General features: G+C 35.7%; 1 protein-coding gene across 1 annotated transcript in view; it reads left to right on the forward strand.

Annotated features, from left to right (window-relative positions):
- Slc6a14 (solute carrier family 6 member 14) overlaps window positions 1-19,055 on the forward strand; it is a 32,190-nt gene extending 13,135 nt beyond the window's left edge. Inside the window, exons 7-14 of the mRNA XM_008843794.2 lie at window positions 427-567; window positions 2,661-2,889; window positions 5,677-5,802; window positions 8,406-8,524; window positions 9,740-9,839; window positions 10,107-10,216; window positions 17,472-17,639; window positions 18,472-19,055. Of these exons, the coding sequence (XP_008842016.1) occupies window positions 427-567; window positions 2,661-2,889; window positions 5,677-5,802; window positions 8,406-8,524; window positions 9,740-9,839; window positions 10,107-10,216; window positions 17,472-17,639; window positions 18,472-18,633 (1,155 nt within the window). The 3' untranslated portion in view covers window positions 18,634-19,055. The remainder of the gene's footprint in view (window positions 1-426; window positions 568-2,660; window positions 2,890-5,676; window positions 5,803-8,405; window positions 8,525-9,739; window positions 9,840-10,106; window positions 10,217-17,471; window positions 17,640-18,471) is intronic.
- The last annotated feature ends 207 nt before the right edge of the window (window positions 19,056-19,262 follow it).

Below are 19,262 nucleotides of genomic sequence, written 5' to 3' on the forward strand. Positions count from 1 at the left end.
ATATACATATATATATTCTCCTATAGCATCTAATTTGTGCCCCCAAATGCCCTTCAATGTGGGCCTATCCACTGGAACCTGGCTAATCAACCAAGAATCCCATTCTAGAAAGAGACTGATTTTCTGCCTCCCAACAGCCACTAGACATTTATAAGTATGTATTTAAGACAGTATGCTATCCATATCCTAAGTGATCATGGTTAACGTATTGTTTATCTACAGCATGAGCCTTAGAAATACTGTTCTACACAAAGCATTTTTGAAAATTGATCATTTAGGAATGATGAGAACAGAAATAGGAAATTATGTTAACTTTGGTATTGATATCATTGGACTTCCTTATGCAACCTCCAAAAATTTCTTTAAATAACTTCAACTGACTATGGTTTAAAAATGGCATTAACTTTTGGTTTTTCTATTTGGTAGGTGGTATATTTTACAGCTCTTTTTCCCTATGTGGTACTCCTCATTCTGTTAATACGAGGTGCAACATTGGAGGGTGCATCAAAAGGCATTTCCTACTATATTGGAACACAGTCAAATTTTACAAAACTTAGGGAAGCTGAGGTAAGTCTCAATCTGCATTTAAAATTGATTGAGAAGTTACACCTTAAAATCAAGTATCAAATTCTTGTTCCAGATAAGTGTTGTAATATAGTAGCTTACAAAATAATATGCAGTCAAACTTTTAGAGTTTCTGGCAAATATGATGTGTGATTAAAATATGTACCCTGGCCCTTGGACTGTGGAATTGGGGAGGGGGCAGGGAACAATATGGGGAAACCCAGGACTCCAGAGGGTGAAAAGGAAAAGAAAGAACTTGTACCTGATTGCCCCTGATTTTTAAGAGGTTTGGGTGGGGAGGGGGACTCCTAAAAATAATAAATGACCACTTCCTCATTTCTGGGGAAGGAAAGGAGCCTAGAGCAGCTGGTGTGCTCACCCCTCCCTCAGACACCTTCATTAACCACAGACTATGTAGCACTGGCCCTAGCCTCTGGCAGAGCCTGTTCCTGGCCAAACTGTGGATATACAGCTGGAGGGTCAGGAGCTGTTACCTTCCCCTTGGCATTAATAAATTTAAGTTAATCCTCTTCCAAAAAAATGAGACTAATACTCTAATTGGAAATAAGATTAATTTAGTAATGGAATCTGAAAAATGTTTGTATTAATGTGACTGAGTGTAAGTGATCAATAGGTTTTAGAGTTTATTATTTTGAGAATTCATGTATTTACATCTGCAAATTGATGACTAAGATTATGGGACTCATTGGCTAATTTTGTAGTAGTTTTAAAGATTATAATAGAAAGTTTGATCTAATAATATGCATTTTGGTTACCTTCAATTGCTAATATTCCAGAAATAAGATCAAATTTTGCCCAGTGGATTACAGAGCTACAACACAAATGACATGGATTAAGTAGTCTAGAAATAAAAGTCTTACTTTTATCACAACAGAAACACATGTAATGAATATGAATCAAATAATCCTCATTTATAAACATCAATTTATTGTGTGTGTATGAACACGCCTACAACATGGAGCACATCTGGAGGTCAGAGTACAGTTTTCAGAAGGCAGTTCTCTCCTTCCATCGTGTTAAATCTAGGGATTGAACTCAGGTTGTTAGGGTTGGCAGCAAGTGCCCTTACTCACTGAGCCATGTCTCTGATTCTAAATAACCCCCTTTAAATGTAATCTATCTCCAGATGGCTGTGTGTCATGGACATATAAAATGTTTTACAATTTTAACCGCACAGAGCATTAACCATGAGTTTGCCCTTAGCATCCAGGCTCTTGTTGATATAGTACAAGGATGTTTACACTTCTTAAAGTATTCATACCACATTTAGGATACATTTTAAGCTTACTTAAAATCTTATTTAAAATAAGGAAAAACTGTGCTAATTTTGCCTGCCATGCAAGTAGTACTAACCAAAATGGATAGTTTTAATTTGCTTATGACTTTTGCATGAACCACATGCTAACTCCCAACCAACGATGTTTTTCTTTTGCAAATACTTGCAAGTCAGATACTTACTTAATTGTGAATTTTTCTGGTAAATCCAAATATACATGAGCCTTGTGATTGGGAAGTTGGACAATTAAATTTTTTCCTTTTGGGTAATATTATATCCAAAGAATTTCTTTTAAAAAAATATTTTGTTGAATTTTCTGGATTTCATATAATAATGACATATTTATAATTAAACTACATGATTTTGCTTCTTCTTTAAGCTTTAAATTACTAAATTATAAATTACATAAACTTGAGATTTTATGTGACTCTACTTGATAATTATTAGACACCATAATGCTGAACTGAAAAGGCAAGTTGTATATATTTGCATACAGCATGATAATATTTTTCTGCAAGCATACAAACTAAATGTAAAGAAGAAAAATGAAAGGATAGATAGCAAAATCAAGATCATAGTTACTACTGGATTATGAAAGGAAGACATGGAAACAAACGTTAGAAGACTCTTGCCATTTTTTCTTAGTCTAGATTGTGAACACTTGGGTGCTTATCTCATTGTGCTATAAAATATATTCATATTTATCTGTGAAATATGGTATGTGAATTAAAATTAAGCACATATATTTTATTTATTTTTTAGCACATACATTTTAAAATATTTACTTTTCTCTTTACAGGTTTGGAAAGATGCTGCCACACAGATATTTTATTCCCTTTCAGTGGCTTGGGGTGGCTTAGTTGCTCTATCATCTTACAATAAGTTCAATAACAATTGCTACTCGGATGCCATTGTAGTCTGTTTGACAAACTGCCTCACTAGTGTGTTTGCTGGATTTGCTATTTTTTCTATATTGGGACACATGGCTCATATATCTGGACAGGAAGTCTCTCAAGTTGTAAAATCAGGTATATTATGTTATAAGTTTAGTTAACTGAATATGTCACTTATGTAATGCAGATGCAGTTTGCAGCAATTTATATTCATGATTAGAATTATTATATTTTTTATATCTCTTGACATACTTCATTTTAGTAAAGCATCCCTAAATAATCTACGTAAGAGTATTTTAGGGATCACTTTTTAAGAAGACATAATGTTGAGAATGTAGCTTGGCACTTACCTAACATACACAAAATCCTGGGCTTCCTTAGAAGCTAGGTGTGATGGCATATGCCTGTAATCCCAGAAATGGAGAGGTGAAGACAGGAGGACTAGATGTTTAAGACCAGCTTTAACTACATAAAGAGATCAAGGTCATCTGGGGTTAAGTGGCAACCTGTCACAAAAAGGAGACTATTTTGCTGTATTTTGTTTATTCCTTAATGTGAACCACTCACTCACTCACTAAACAATCACAAAATTCAGGTATTATGCTAAGCATGTTCCATGAATTATGGGAGATAGAACAGAGATAGGCAATTATGTCCAAATTTCTTCATGTACAATTATAGTATTGGGTCTGAACTTTTAACTTGTTTTTTTGGTCTTTTTGAGAGAGGGTCACCCTGTAGCCACAGTTGACCTGGAACTCGTTATGGAGACCAGGCTGGCTCGATCTCACAGAGATTTGCCTGCCTGCCTCTGCTTTCCAATTGCAGGGGTTAAAGGTGGGGGCCACCAAGTCTGACTCTCAACACTTTTTTTTGAGGTAGGGTCTCACTATGTAACTCTGGCTGGCCTGGAACTCAAAGAGATCCATCTGTCTCTGCCTGCCAAGTTCAAGAATTTAAGTGTGCTCCATCATGCCTTGTTTGGATCTGAACTTTGAATCCTATCTATATAATACAGAGATTCAACTGACTCTGACTGCATAAACTCTGTCTAGCTTTCAAGGAATATGGTTAACGAACTTCCTAACTTTAAAGAAATTAGCTAGAGATGCCTAATAAGTGGCCAAAGATTAGACCAAAAATGCTGAGAAATGCCCATCATATTTACAGGGTTCCAGAACCCTGACTTTGCATAGTGCTAGGCAAAATAGAAGTTCTACAGATAGTGAGTGAATCAACAAATTCTCTAAAGATCAAAATGGCCAGAGTATGACCTTGTGATTGAATAGAGTTGCCTCTCAGTTTCTGTAAATTCATATGTATATTACATGTTGCTTGATAGATATTGGAAATAAAATTTAACTCATTAAAAATGATTCTTAGAAAAAAATCTTAGGATTCTTTAGTAGAAATTCCTTATTAAAATTTTATTATGCTTAGTATCATTTAAAAGAAATACTGATAAATCATAATACAATGTCAGGGCTAGAAGGAACTTTGGAGATCATTTAAGGATCATCTCTTCATAAGATTAATGAAAATGGCACAAAAAATGCCATTCATGCCTTGCACAAGCACAGACGTTTAGAATGTGACAAAGCCTAGTTTAGAAGCCCATGTTATGACTTCTATGTCAGTGTTCTGGGAAATTAGGGAAATTGAAAGTCCTTAAAGCTGAGGATCACACAATAAAATTGTAACAAAATACAAAGCATCTCTAGAGGTAACATCAAATCAAAAATGAGATTTGACTCCTGATTTTATTACATACAAATCTGAAGGTATCCATAAACTTGTTAAAATAGTATTACTCATAATGATTTTGAGTGACCATCTTTCTAGATAGCTCAGTTTTAATTTTTAGAAATCCTCACCTAAAGTAAACTAATTTAAGTTCTTGGAATTTTAGTTGTTGTTTGAGATAGGAATTTCATGCAGCCCAGGCTACCCTCATACTCAGTGCATTTCAGAGGATGACCTTGACCTGGATCCTCTTGCTCCCAAGTTTCAGGTGCTGAGATTACAGGTGTGCACCACTGCACTTTATGTCCATCTTAGAATATAAAAGAGGTTAAGGGCTTGAGAGACATAACTCAGATAAAAGCCCTTCTTGACAAAGCATGAGGACCTAAGTTCAAATCTCTGAAACCCAACATAATAAAAGTTGAGGCATAGTGATAGTGTCTGTAATCCCAGCACTTCTATGGAGAGATGGGAGACAGAAACAGGAGAATCCTTGTAAGCTCATGGGCCAACTAGCCTGTCATATGAAACAAAAACAACAAAGACTCCATATATTAAAAATGTGGAAGGCAAAGACCAGTACCTAAGGTTGTCCTCTGATCTCCACATGCATACCGTGGCATTAGCAAGTCACACTAACACACACACACACACACACACACACACACATATGCACACACACAGATTAAATAAAACTATTAAAGTGTATTTAAAATTCTTCGGTAAGAAGTTTTCCTTATTGAAATTTGTATTAGTGGCTTAATTCATGTTACATATCGACATTAGTATATCATATTAGCATAATAACTCAAACATTATACATATTTTATTTATTATTATTGTGTGTGAGAGTGCATGTATGTGAAATACCACAGTGCTTATGTGGAGCTCAGGAGACAACTTTCAGGAGTCTGTTCTCTCCTTCCAATGTGGGTTCTGGAAATTGAGCTCAGGTTATAAGGCTTGCATGGCAAATGCTTATGCACACAAATCTATCTTGTTGGCCCTTGAGTTAAACATTTTAAAAAGTGAAAATAAGGTAATTGGTAAAAACTGTATGTCAAAGATTGCTTTGCTAAATCAAAATGAGTTTTTTTGGTATATTACTTTGAAAATGTCCAAATACAAGAATTTTCTTGGCGATAAATTTAAAGTACCATACATTATTTTTTTTCTTAGGTTTCGATTTGGCATTCATTGCTTATCCAGAGGCTCTAGCCCAACTTCCTGGCGGTCCATTTTGGTCCATATTATTTTTCTTCATGCTTTTAACATTGGGTCTCGACTCTCAATTTGCTTCAATTGGTAAGTAATACCCACAGTGTTAAATAACTGTCCAAATTCATTCCTATTTCCTTTACTTGAAAAGATCCTGTTTCATTACCCCATTGCCTTCTTTTAGCTGTTACTTGCACAATGATCTTCATGAAGTTTTTTGAGACAGGTTCCCCCTGTAACCCCAGCTGGCTTGGAACTCACTATGTAGACCAGGTTGGCCTCAATCTCACAGAAATCTGCCTGCCCATGCCTCTTGAATGTTGGGATTAAAGGCATGCACCACCCGTATCATGCAATGCCCTCGGAGGACAGAAGAGGCTGTCAGATTCCCTGGAACTGGAGTTACAGACAGTTGTTAGCTGCCATGTGGGTGCTGGGATTCGAACCCCGGTCTTCTCCAAGAACAACCAGTGTTCTTAGCTGCTGAGCCATCTCTCCAGCCCCTCTATTTAATATTTTTAAGTTCAAAATAATTCACATAAGGCCAGGCGTGGTGGTGCATGCCTTTAATCTCTCCAGCCCCAAAATTTTAGATTTATTTTTATTTTTTATAATTATATTGTATATGAATGTTCCTGTGTCAGTATGTATAGGTTGGTGCACATGCCCTTGGAGTCCAAAAAGGGTCTTGGAGCTCCCAGAAATGGAGTTTCAGGCAGTTGTTGGTCACCCAACATGGGTACTGGGAATAAAACTCAGGTCCTCTACAAAAGCACTACTCACACTTAACCACTGAGCCATCTCTCTAGTCTCTTATTTTATTGTATTTTAGAAGACTGGGACATTCAGTATTAAATTAATAAGGGTATAATAATCTCACAGATAATGCCCTTAAATCGCAGTAAAATGCAGCATTTAAAAAATGCTATTTAAGCACATTTTAAAAAGCTATTTTACCACATTAAAAAAGATTTCTTCTCTCACCCAGAAGTCATCAGTTGTCAATACCTCCTCAGTTAGGGGTGGGAGGTACTGAATCCCTCCATCCTCCATGGGTAATGTTGTTGATCTTGTACAGTTCTTATGCAGGCAACAGCAGCTGCTGTGAGTTCATGAATAAAGTGGTCTTGTCATGACCAGAAGGCACTTTTCCTCCATTCTTCCCTCCTTCTCTCCCTCTTTTCCTCCCTCCTCCTTCCTTCTTTCTTTCCTTCCTTCCTTCCTTCCTTCCTTCCTTCCTTCCTTCCTTCCTTCCTCCCTTTCCTTCCTTCCTTCTTCCTTCTCTCCCTTTCCTTCCTTCCTTCTTCCTTCTCTTCCCTTCCTTCCTTCCTTCCCTTCTTTTCATTGCCCTCTTCTTCTTCTCCCCCTCCCCCTCCTGCTGGCGACTAAACCCAGAGACTTGCATTTGTTAGGCAAGTGTGCTACCACTAAGCTAAAACCTCAACCCCATATTTATTTTTTAAATCTAAAATGTTTTTATCTCTATGTCATTTATTTAAATATTCACCAGATATAAGTCCTATTAGAATCCTTTCTTCCTTATAATCCTTGTTCAAATCACTTCAGCCCCCAGAGACCTGCTACTTTATTGATTTATTCACAGTTATATCAGTAGTAGCATATTTCAACAAATGTGTTTTTTTTTACTAAAAATCACAGTAAAATGCAGCATTTAAAAAATGCTATTTAAGCACATTTTTGAAAGCTATTTTAACACATTAATAAAGGTTTATTTATTTTAATTTTATGTGTATGAGTGTTTACCTGCATATATGTGTATGCACCATGTGTGTGCCTGGTGCCTAAGAAGGCCAGAAGAGGGCACCTGATTCCCTGGAACTGGAGCTACAAACTGTTGTAAGATACTATGTAGGTTCTAGGAATCAAACTTGGGTCCTCTGCAAGAGCAGTGAGTACTCTTACCCACTGAGTCATCTCTCCAGCCCCAAAATTTTAGATTTATTTTTATTTTTTATAATTATATTGTATATGAATGTTCCTGTGTCAGTATGTATAGGTTGGTGCAGATGCCCTTGGAGTCCAAAAAAGGGTCTTGGAGCTCCCAGAAATGGAGTTTCAGGCAGTTGTTTGTCACCCAACATGGGTACTGGGAATAAAACTCAGGCCCTCTACAAAAGCACTACTCACACTTAACCGCTGAGCCATCTCTCTAGTCTCTTATTTTATTGTATTTTAGAAGACTTGGACATTCAGTATTAAATTAATAATGGTATAATAATCTCACAGTATAGAATGAGCCACAAATTTGAAAATTCAAAAGGGTATTATCCTGTTTATAATGCCTACTCACTTTCAAACTTCCTTAAGGTCTTTTTTTGATTAAATCAGCATACACTGTGATGGGTTTCACTGTGGCATTTCCATGCATATGTAGCATTAGAATATTGTTCTTACACATCCCTCTCCTCTACTGCCCTCTCCTACTTGACTCCCTTTATAGTTGATATTAATGAAAATAGTATAGAATAAACTTAAAAGAGCAAATTGTGCTGCATTTGATTTTTGTCAACATGTGATAACTAAGAGAAAGAATCTTTTGGGCTTTATTAAAAATAAGTAGTGCTCAGTGCATCATCCTAGCATGTATGTGTAAATGTGATTAATACAAGTTATATTCTGAGATTAGTCTTACTCATTTGAAATGTAACATGCAATTTCCCCTTCCTTAGAAACAATTACAACAACTATTCAAGATTTATTTCCCAAAGCAATGAAAAAAATGAGGATTCCTATAACTTTGGGTTGCTGCTTGATTTTGTTTCTCCTTGGTCTCGTCTGTGTGACTCAGGTATTGTACAGCTTTTAACTTTTGTAGACAAATATTAGCACGAATATACTTTAAAACCCAAATAAATATACTAAGGCTTAAGGGGGGTTGTTTAGTGGCAGATCCAAGGTCTACTTGGATGGGGTTTTAAAAATTTTGGCCATTTTTCATAATAATTTTGTTAGTACACATATTTTGTGGCAGTCTAATAATGACAGTTTTACAAATAAGGAAAAGGGTTAGAGAATTTAAGCATACACTATAAGTTCTTGGTGACTACTACAGAGCATATAGATTACTATATTCCATTTGTATATGCAGCTATTCTAAATGCTTATATTTTCCCAGTGACTCAGTATAGTATAGTATAGTATAGTATAGTATAGCATAAGATAAAAAATTTTAAAGAGATTTAAATCTGTCTTATTTACTAAAATGAATTGTGTATGCTTTTCTTTTCATGTGTGATTTCTTTTTAATTGAGTTTTCACAAACTTCATAAAAATATTTTGATTGAATTTAGATCCCCTTCTCCATCTGCACTCCTACTCTTACCCACCAACCCTATTCTATCTATATCTTATCTATCTATCTATCTATCTATCTATCTATCTATGTATATATCTTTGTATCTATCTACCATCTCTCTATCATCTATATATCATCTATCTATCTATCTATCTATCTATCTATCTATCTATTATCATCTATCTATATCTATGCATAATATGCCTATCAGGTCAAATTTGTATTTCCAAATGCCCTTCAGTGTGGATTCATCCACTGGAGCCTGGTTAACCTACCAAGAGTCTCACCCTTAAATGAGATTGACTCTCCTTCCCAGTAGCCATCAGTTGTCAGTAGTTCCTCAAGTAGAGTTTGGGTTTCTCACCTACCCCCCCCAGGTCCATGTTGAGATTTTGAGTAGCTTGAGCTTATGTGAGACTTGTAAATGCTTTCATCATTGCTGTGAGCTCATATGAGTAACTTCCCAGCTGTCTGGAAAACTCTGTTTCCCTGTAGTCATCTACCTTCTCTGGCTTTTACAATCTTTCCACTCCCTGTTGTGCAATGACCCTTTTATTTTGAGATAATTTTGAAATAATAGCATTTGAGCTTATATTTAAACATGCTTTTTGTATATTAACACTGGTCACATAATATATTCTGTTTGAACACTTTGTAAAAATATTAATAATTAAAATACACTTAGAAGAAATTGGTGTTTTTTTGTAGGCTGGAATTTACTGGGTCCATCTGATTGATCACTTCTGCGCTGGATGGGGCATTTTGATTGTAGCTATACTGGAAATTGTAGGAGTCATCTGGATTTATGGTAAATAGTGACTGTAGAATTGTTTGTAAGTTTTACTGTAACAGGGTAATTTTTATTAAAATTATATAGTCATACTATTAGTGATCACAAGTATAATAATAAAATGTGATATACTGAACAAAAATTTACTGTAAATGAAATAAAATTTCAGGTGTATTCTTTATTGTTGGTTTAGCAGAATGATTAAATGTAGAAGGATAATTTGGGTGATTAATTATTTGAGGAAGTTATGAGAAAGTGCTCATAATTTGAAACTGTTTTCTTTAGGAGGGAATAGATTCATTGAAGATATAGAAATGATGATTGGAGCTAAGAGGTGGATCTTCTGGCTCTGGTGGAGAGCTTGCTGGTTTGTCATCACACCTATTCTGTTGTCTGTAAGTAATAATACACCATGAATTCAATATCAGTAATATAATATATACCTTTAAATATTCATAAGGATATTAGAGAACAATTCATGTTAGACACGATAAGTAAATAATGTTGGGAATGAATGGTTATCAAGTTCTGTAGTATTTATGGTTGGTGCCTCCACTCTGCCTGAATTAAAATGTATTTGCAGTATTAATTTTGAGGCCATGGGTTTAAACACTATCCATGTGAGAAAATAAAGGCCTTCCTATAGACTTAAAAGGTATCAGTAACTTAAAAGTTAACAAAAGGATAAAAAGTATCAGTTGTATAAACAAATGTAGAGCATGAATTTTTTCATTATTTCAAATATATGTTGAATAATGTCTTAACCTATCTACTAGGTGAATAAAGTACAAAAAAAACAAGGTCCACATGATGCATTCAAAGAATTCTTTTCTAAAAGAAATTCAGATATTCATGTGTATGTTTCTAGTTTATCTGGGATGTGTTTATTATCAGAAAGTATTAAAAGAAAACTCTCCTACATCAATATAGGCAATGGCTTATATCAATAAATTCGATAATTGGTACTATTTAGGAGCCAAGGTAAAGCAAAGGCTGACTTCTTGAATAGACATGAGACATAGACCTGAGATCTTTAAATAACTGTCTAATAAAGTAAGTTCCTGAGTGCTAAAATAATAGAGTCAATCATATGAATGAGAGTAACAAATACTTGGAGGCATGTTTTTGTTTTCATGGAATTCAAAGGCTTTCCTAGAATGCATCATGAAATAGTTTGATTTGCTTTACTTCTGAGATATAATTTTTAATGATATTATGTTTTGTGTTTTAGCATTATGATATCACTTTTTAGCATTAAATAAGACTAGATTTGGGGGCTGGAGAGATGGCTCAGCTGTTAAGAACACTGGCTGTTCTTGCAGAAGACCTGGGTTCAAATCCCAGCACCCACATGGCAGGTAACAACTGTCTGCAATCCAGTTCCAGGGGATCCAATAGCCTCTTCTGGCCTCTGCCGGCATTGCATGACACAGGTGCACTTACCTACATGCAGGCAATACAGGCATACACACAAAGTAAAAATAATAAACAAAATATTAAAAAAGACTAGATTTGATGAATCTAAATATCCATGCTCCATGGTCTTTCTAATATTTTTGAAATTGCCACTAAGTGTTATTATCCTTACTTGAAATGTCTGTGTAATGAAATAGGCATCTTGTCAACTTATAAGATCTAACTAGGATTCTTAAACAATAATTTCTTTTTTGGTTATTCTGGCTATTTAGCTTAGATCTTTCATTAGCTAAGGAAGCAGTCTACCACTGAGTTGTATCCCCCAGCCTTTTAAAGTTCACTTTTTTTGTTTCTTCAGACAGTGTCTTGCTGAATTGCCCAGGCTGTCCTTGACGTCACTGTGTAGTTTGGGCAAGTCTTGAGTTTGTGTTCTTCTTGCCTCAGTGTTCCCCATAGCTGGGATTATAGGCCTAGGCCACCAGGCCAAGTACTACCACTCATTTATTACATAGGTTGGAACAACAAGATTTATCTAAAAATGAGAAGTATTAAAGATTAAATGATACACTTTCATTTTTGTATAAAGTCATGCATATTAGGCATTGCTGCCTTCTACTCTTTTAATTAAATATGACTGTGGTACTTGATAATATTTGTTACTATATTTAAATTAATGTAATTCTATCTAATTCTAAAGTGATACAAATCTATTTATAAATATAGTTATATTCAACTTATTTTAGTAAACAAAGACAACTAAATCTAGAAACTACTACATCACTTGAAGGATTTCCTTTGGTTTGTTTCACTTTTCAATTTTCTTAATAGTTAGTATACATAACATTGGATTTCATTCATACAGGTGTCTTATTCTACTCTCCTTATCTTTACCTCTTGGCTTCTTTCCATTGTGGCTCATTCCCCTTCTCCTTTCAAGCAGTCCTCCTTTTGCGTTCATGTTGTATAATATGTATAAATACATATTTTCATATATGTGAGAAAATGAGGTGTCCTTCTTTCTTCTTTCCATTACCCTCTCTTTTCCCTTTTTCTTCTCTTTAGTTCCCTTTCTACTCTGAACTAGTTTCCATTCTTAAATACATAGCTTATCTTGATTCCACATGAGTGAAAACGTGTGATGTTTGTCTTTCTTGGTCTACCTTATTTTGCTTAGGTTAATGACTACCAGTTCTACCCATTTTCTTGCAAATGACATAATTATATTATTCTTTCCAGCTCAATAAAACTCCATTTATAAATTTATATTTACCAAAAAATCATGAGGTATTAGAACAGCTATTTTCTGCTTTTCTTTTTCTGGAGTCTGCTAAATGGAGGTGTGGAAGTTGGTGTCTCCTTTGTTTCTTGCCATTTAGGCTTGTCCTGGCCTTAGGCCAGTTCAGTTTCGGTTGTTCAATAGAGTTGTTTTCTTCTTGGGAGATTCCCTTCTTTGTGTGTCAGGAATCTCTGATGGCCACAGTTAGCTTTGCAGCCTGTGGGCTGGACAGATTTACCCATGATCCAGAAACACTCAACTTATACACTCAAGGAAGCTTATGTTTGAGCCATACTTTATCTCCCAGGTGTGTTGGGGAAAGGGAGAAAAAACACAGCACTGAGATATGCACTGGAAGACCAGGTTCAGTGGTTTAAAATCATAAATGTTAAACACTCTTGGAGAGGCAGGAATCCATGGAAGGTGAGAGTGAGAGCTCAGCTGGACCTGAGCTTCAGGGATTTCAGTCCGGCCAGCAGTGGCTCATATGACAAATATGTGGTTCTAGGTACTAGGCTTCCCAGTGATCTTGGGCTTGGGGCTACTAGTATCTGTAATTATCAAATGATGGTGTAATTTCGTGACACTGAAGTGAGGATATGGACTACTGTTCCTGTACTGATTAGTTTTTACTATCAACTAGACACAAAGTAGAGTCAGTTGGGAAGAAGGCACCTCAAATGAAGAATGCTTCTATCAGGTTGGTCTGTAGACATGTCTGTGAGAAATTGTCTTGATTATTGTGGATGGGTCCATCCCACTGTTGGACATTACTGACAGTCTGTGTCTTTTTGGGTTTGAGTCAAAAATAAAAAGAAAGGAAAAAAGAAAATCCATATTTATTTATGTAACCCTGGCTGACACGAAACTTACTAATGTAGACCAGGCTGGCCTCGTGCTCACAGCCATCTCCCTCTTGAGTTATGGGCTTAAAGGCATGTTCCATCATACCTGGCTTGATTGGTAACCTTTTTAAATTAAATTTTTAGGTTGGCATGCAATGTACTCGGTTTCATCCTTGTATCTTTGTACATGTGTGTGTGTGTGTGTGTGTGTGTGTGTGTGTGTGTGTGTGTGCCTACGCGTGCACAGGAGCATGTGGAGGCCTGAGTTTGGCATCAGTCGTCTTTTTCAATTGTTCTCCTCTTCCTACTTGCCTAGTCTGTTTACCTGCCTTGCTCTGTGGTTCTCTGTCTCTGCTCCCTTACAGTGGGAAGGCAGGAGGCCTGCCATGCCCTTGTGTCTTTTTTTCCATGGGTTTTGGGAAACTAGACTCTTGTCCTTATGCTTCAACAGCAAGTCTTTTACCTGTGGAGTCATGTCTCCACCTCTATAGCTTTTTTTTTTTTTGTTACAAGTTAGTATCCTCTTCTTCTCTTATTACATTTTATTCATTTATCCTTTTTTTGTACATCCCTTAAGATCTTTTTCTCCTTAAGATTTCTTCCCTGACCTCTCAATCACCTTTTAATTTTATAACATAAAACACACACATATAAGCACAAACACATATATTAAAATAGGTTCTGTACATGAGAGAAAACATGGTATTTGTTTTCTGGGTCTGATTATTTCACTTAACATGATTTCTGATGGAACTCATTTTCCTACAAATGTCATGATTTCATTTTTCTTTATGATTCATAAAATTCTATACTGTACATGTACAACAGTTTCTTTAGTCATTTATCTTCTGATGGATGCTTAGGCTGGTTGTATTTCCAAACAATTATGAATAGTGCAGATATAAACATGGATATGCAATTTTCTGTGTGATACTTTGACTTAGAGTCCTTCAGATATATATCCAAGAATGATATAGCTGGGTGGTCATACGGCACTTTTATTTCCAGTTTTTTGAGAAACCTCCAACTCATTCACATAGTGGCTGCAGAAGTTTATATTCTATCTTTTTTATTGACAAGAAATGGTTCTGGTTGTCTAATTAGAGGCACAGATGATAAGGCCACTTCCCATCTATGATGCCAGATTTGTAATATCAGTTTTCACTCCCAAACTAAGACATCTCACAAAGTTTGTGGGCCAATACTAAGACTGAACATGAATTGAACAGTAAAGGATACTTTAATTTTTGGCAAAGAATAGGAGACTTCAGAGATAAAAACACAAAGCATTTCCTAAATGACTCAATATTTCTAGTGAGTTTTGAAAAACATTTAAAAAAATCACTTAGAGAGCTAGGCATGATGGTGCATGCCTGTAATCTCAGCACTCAGGAGGCAGACAGAGGGATCTCTGTGAGATTGAGGCCAACCTGGTCTACATAGGGATTTCCAGGTCAACTGTGGTTACTGTCTCAGAAAAGAAAAAAAAAAAAAAACAACAAAAAAAAACCAAACAAACAAAAAAAACCACCAAAAAACCAAAAACAAATTAAAAAAAAAAAACCAAAACACCCTCAAAGGATTTCATCACGTATTTTGAGAGAGTCGCTGGTCTTGAAATCTCTATGTAGTGAAGGATGGACTTTAACTCCTGATCTTTCTGCCTCTACCCCTTGAGTGCTTAGATTTCTGGCATGCATCAACATATCTGGCTTATTCTGAACTAGGGATTGAACTCAGTGCTTCATAAATACTAGGCAAGCACTCTATCAACTGAGCTATATCCCAAGACTCAATTTTTCTAGTCTTGAATTTCGCCTCATTTCTTGAACTTATATTGAACTTCTTTTCTGCTCAGGAAGAATCTAGGCGGGAAATGTGCTTTGGTAAACATGTGCCAGTCATGTGAGTTTAAATTTCAGTAAATTGTGAGGGGGAGAAAGTAGTATCCTTTGCAATGAATAATAATAGAAACAGTTGCTAAGCAAGAAGAGAAACACATATCCACTAAAGTGTACTTTTGCATTCTCATTGGATTAATGTATGTGCTGGCTAGCTTGTGGCATAGAAAGAAGCCATGCTAACATAATTTAATATTCTTTGCTATATACCCAGGAATTGGGTTGTTGGATATGATATTTTTAGTTTTTATTTTGTTTTGAGGAACCTCTATGATGCTTTCCACAATGACACTACTGACTTACATTCCCAGAATTAGAGGGTAAGGGTTCTCTTTTTATTACACCCTTGTCAACAATTCTCCTGGATATATGTTCAAAGATATGAGATCAATATGTGGAAGAGACATCTTCACTCTAATGTCCGTGGCAGCACTATTTACTCCAGACCTAAGTGTAGGAAATAACCTAAGTGTCTTCCAAATGAACAATGGCTAAAGCAAATGAGGTACATCATACAGAAACCAGGAATGGCGGCTCACACCATGGTGTGGCAAGTACTCAGAAGGTTGAGGCAGGTTAATCAACATGAGTTCAGGGCCAAACTTGGCAAAAGACTAAGTGCAAGGCCAGCGTGGGCTATACAGTGAGACTGTGTCTTAAAATAAGAAACAAAGTAAAGAAAGAAAATGTGGTACATAAGTACATTGCAATACTATTCATCTGTATAATAAGTGAAATCTTGCCAATTTTGACATGAATGAAAGGGGACAATGTTATCTTAAATGAAATCAGCTAGGTGCAGAGAAAGAAATACTACACAAATACACTCAGATGTGGAATGTAAGGAAGTTATCTCCTTGAAGTTGGGAGTGGAATGATGATTATCACAACTCTTGGACTATGAAAGAGTGTGGGGATGGATCAATAGCTAGCTACAGTTGGATTAGAGTGCAAAATTCTGGTGCGTAATTGCATAGGAAAGAAAAAAAGACAATGAACAAATTAAAAAATTTATAATAGGGGACTTGAGTGATGGCTCAGTGGTTAAGAGCACTGACTGTTCTTCTAGAGGACCTGGGTTCAGTTCCCAGCACCCACATATATGAAAACATAGTATGATACCTGACTAATACCGGCTTTTATGCTTTTACTTATTTATTAAAATGGAAAAGTAAATTTAAGTGAAGAAAAATGTTAAATGCTCAATAGTAAATACTATTTCAGATTTGTTTTACTTATGTATTATATATGATAAAGTGTTTTTTAAACTTAAAAAAAATTTATTTTTATTTTATGTGTATGCATGTATTGCCTGCATGTAGGTAAGTGCACCCATGTTGTGCAATGCCCAAGGAGGTCAGAAGAGGCTGTCGGATCCCCTGGGACTGGAGTTATGGACAGTTGTTAGCTGCCATGTGGGTGCTGGGATTTGAACCCGGGTCTTTTGCAAGAACAACCAGTGTTCTTAACCGCTGAGCCATCTCTCCAGCCCCGATTAAGTGTTTTCTTGAATTATACACTGAATAAATATATCTTTGTAGCTATGAGGAAACATTAAATTTTGCAGAATTGCTTCAAAGTAAAAATAGAATTTTGGTTCATTTAATGTTATTTTCTGGCCTGTTACTCAGTTATTTTAGTCCCTTAGTTGCTGAATCGTTTATTTATTTATTTTTAAAGATTTTATTTTTATTTTATGTGTGTGAATGTTTTGCCTGCGTGTATGTGAATCTCATGAAAGTGCAGTACCTACGGATGCCAGAAGAGGGAGTTGAATTCCCTGGAACTGGAGTTACAGATGGTTATTAGCCACCATGTGGGTGCTGGGAACCAAAGCAAGGGCTTCTGCAAGGGCAGCCATTGGTCTTAACTGCTGAGTCATATCTCCAGCCCCATTTCATTTTTTAAAGATTTTTTATTGTGCTTTTAAAATTTCATACATTTCCCATTCAAAGCCAGACCCCCTCCCCCATCCATGCCTCCCCCTGTCCCTGCAATGAACCCTATGCACTCTGCCATACATGCTGAGTCTTATTCTTTCAGGTGTCTGTACACAAATGTCCTTCAGTATAAATGCATATGACCATCAGATTGGTGACTAGAGTCTATTTAATTGTTTTTGTTAATTTTTTCCTAAATAATGGAATCAAATTGTGAATCACTTGTAATATAAAGTCTAACCTTTAATGTTTTTTATGCTTTGTTTGCACAGGCAATTTTTGTCTGGTCTTTGGTACAATTTCAAAGACCTGATTATGCTAATATTCCATATCCTGACTGGGGAGTTGCTCTAGGCTGGTGTATGATTATTTTCTGTATTATTTGGATACCAATAATGGCTGTCATAAAAATAGCTCAGGCTGAAGGAAACATTCTTCAGGTAAGCAAATTAAACTCTTAAATATTTTATATGGGCACTTATCAGAAAACTGCATATTACATATGTGGGGAAGATAAGAGTTTACATGGGGTAACACTCATCACTCTTCCCTCTAATACGTGCATCATAATTATCTGTTTTAGTGTATTGCACTTATGTGTGTGTGTGTAAAGGCCAGATTGTTTTCTGTAGAATGTACTAATTATGATCTCTGTATTTGGACTGAGTTATCCGCATAGATCTTACAAGGCAAACGGCTCATTTGCTTCTTCTATCCGTAATCTGTACTTTTTAATCCACGTCTGGGTATAATAAAAATATTAATTCTGTATTTAAACTGAACACCCTGGTAAGTTATCTTGCAGTCTGTGTACACTTGGATTATCCTTCTTCTATGGAGGCCTAGGGTGACAAAGTTAATTAATTCTTCATACTACAACCATAGAAAGGTAGGTTCAGGAGACTTAGATTTCAATAAATTCACAAGCTCATCCAAGAAAGTTAGATTCTTACCTCTCTGTCTTTCTAAGACCAAAACAGAATGTGAGAATTCAATGAAGGTTCCAACAATGACATCATTACAAGCTTTTTTCTGAAATTAGTAGTTACTTTGGTTCAGCAGTTAGTATAATTCTACTAACAGTTAACAGTAATTAAAGATTTAAAAAAATAATTTAGAATATCACCTTTTTACTTTTCTCTGATTATTTCATTGTCATTAGAAAAGAAACTTAAAATTGTAAAATGAAAATGTAGTTCAATATTTGCTGGTTTACAGATGAGAACACAAATTCTAAAACAAGAATTCTTTTTTATTCTTTTTGCATTTCAGCGAATTATAAGCTGCTGTAGACCAGCTTCTAACTGGGGTCCATACCTGGAAAAACATCGTGGAGACAGATATAAAGACATGGCTGATCCTGCAAAGGAGATTGACCATGAAATACCTACTATTAGTGGCACCAGGAAACCAGAATCAGACGTTGCTTTTTAAAACATCTGGTTGCTATATAATGTGATTTTTTTAGAGTAGGGAAAATTTTTATTTATTTGTATGTTAATCAAATGGAAAAATGTACATGCCATGTTCACTGTAGGGTTGTAAGTATTTTTCTCATTTAATCAAGAACGAAATATAAAACATGTGAATCAATGTTTAGATATGTGTTTGTATTTCTTTGAGGATTAGCTATTTGTATAGTACACATGCATAACCGCTTTACAATGACATTTTGTAAATATTACTGTAAAGTTTTTCTAATATACTGAAGGTTTCTTGAGAGATTATTACTTAGTAAATAGTTATGCTATCTATTTTTCAATTTTAATGATATTTGATTCTGCATTCTTAAGATGTACTTTTTCTTTTTCACAGAATGGGGAAACAGTAAGTCAGTATAGTTAAAATCAAGTGTTGGGGCTGGAGTGATGGTTCCGTGGTTAACAGCATTGGCTGCTCTTGCAGAGAACATGTTTTGGTTCCCAGAACCCATGTGGCAGCTAAAAACTGTCCGTAACTGCAGTTCCAGGGGATCCAACGCCCTCTTCTGCCTCCATGGGCATTGCGCAGCACAGGTGCACTTCCATACATGCCTGCAATACACACACACACACCATATATAT

Source organism: Nannospalax galili, unplaced genomic scaffold (genome assembly GCF_000622305.1).
Source record: "Nannospalax galili isolate Female #2095 unplaced genomic scaffold, S.galili_v1.0 scaffold311, whole genome shotgun sequence".
In the NCBI taxonomy this organism is placed as follows: Eukaryota; Metazoa; Chordata; class Mammalia; order Rodentia; family Spalacidae; genus Nannospalax; species Nannospalax galili.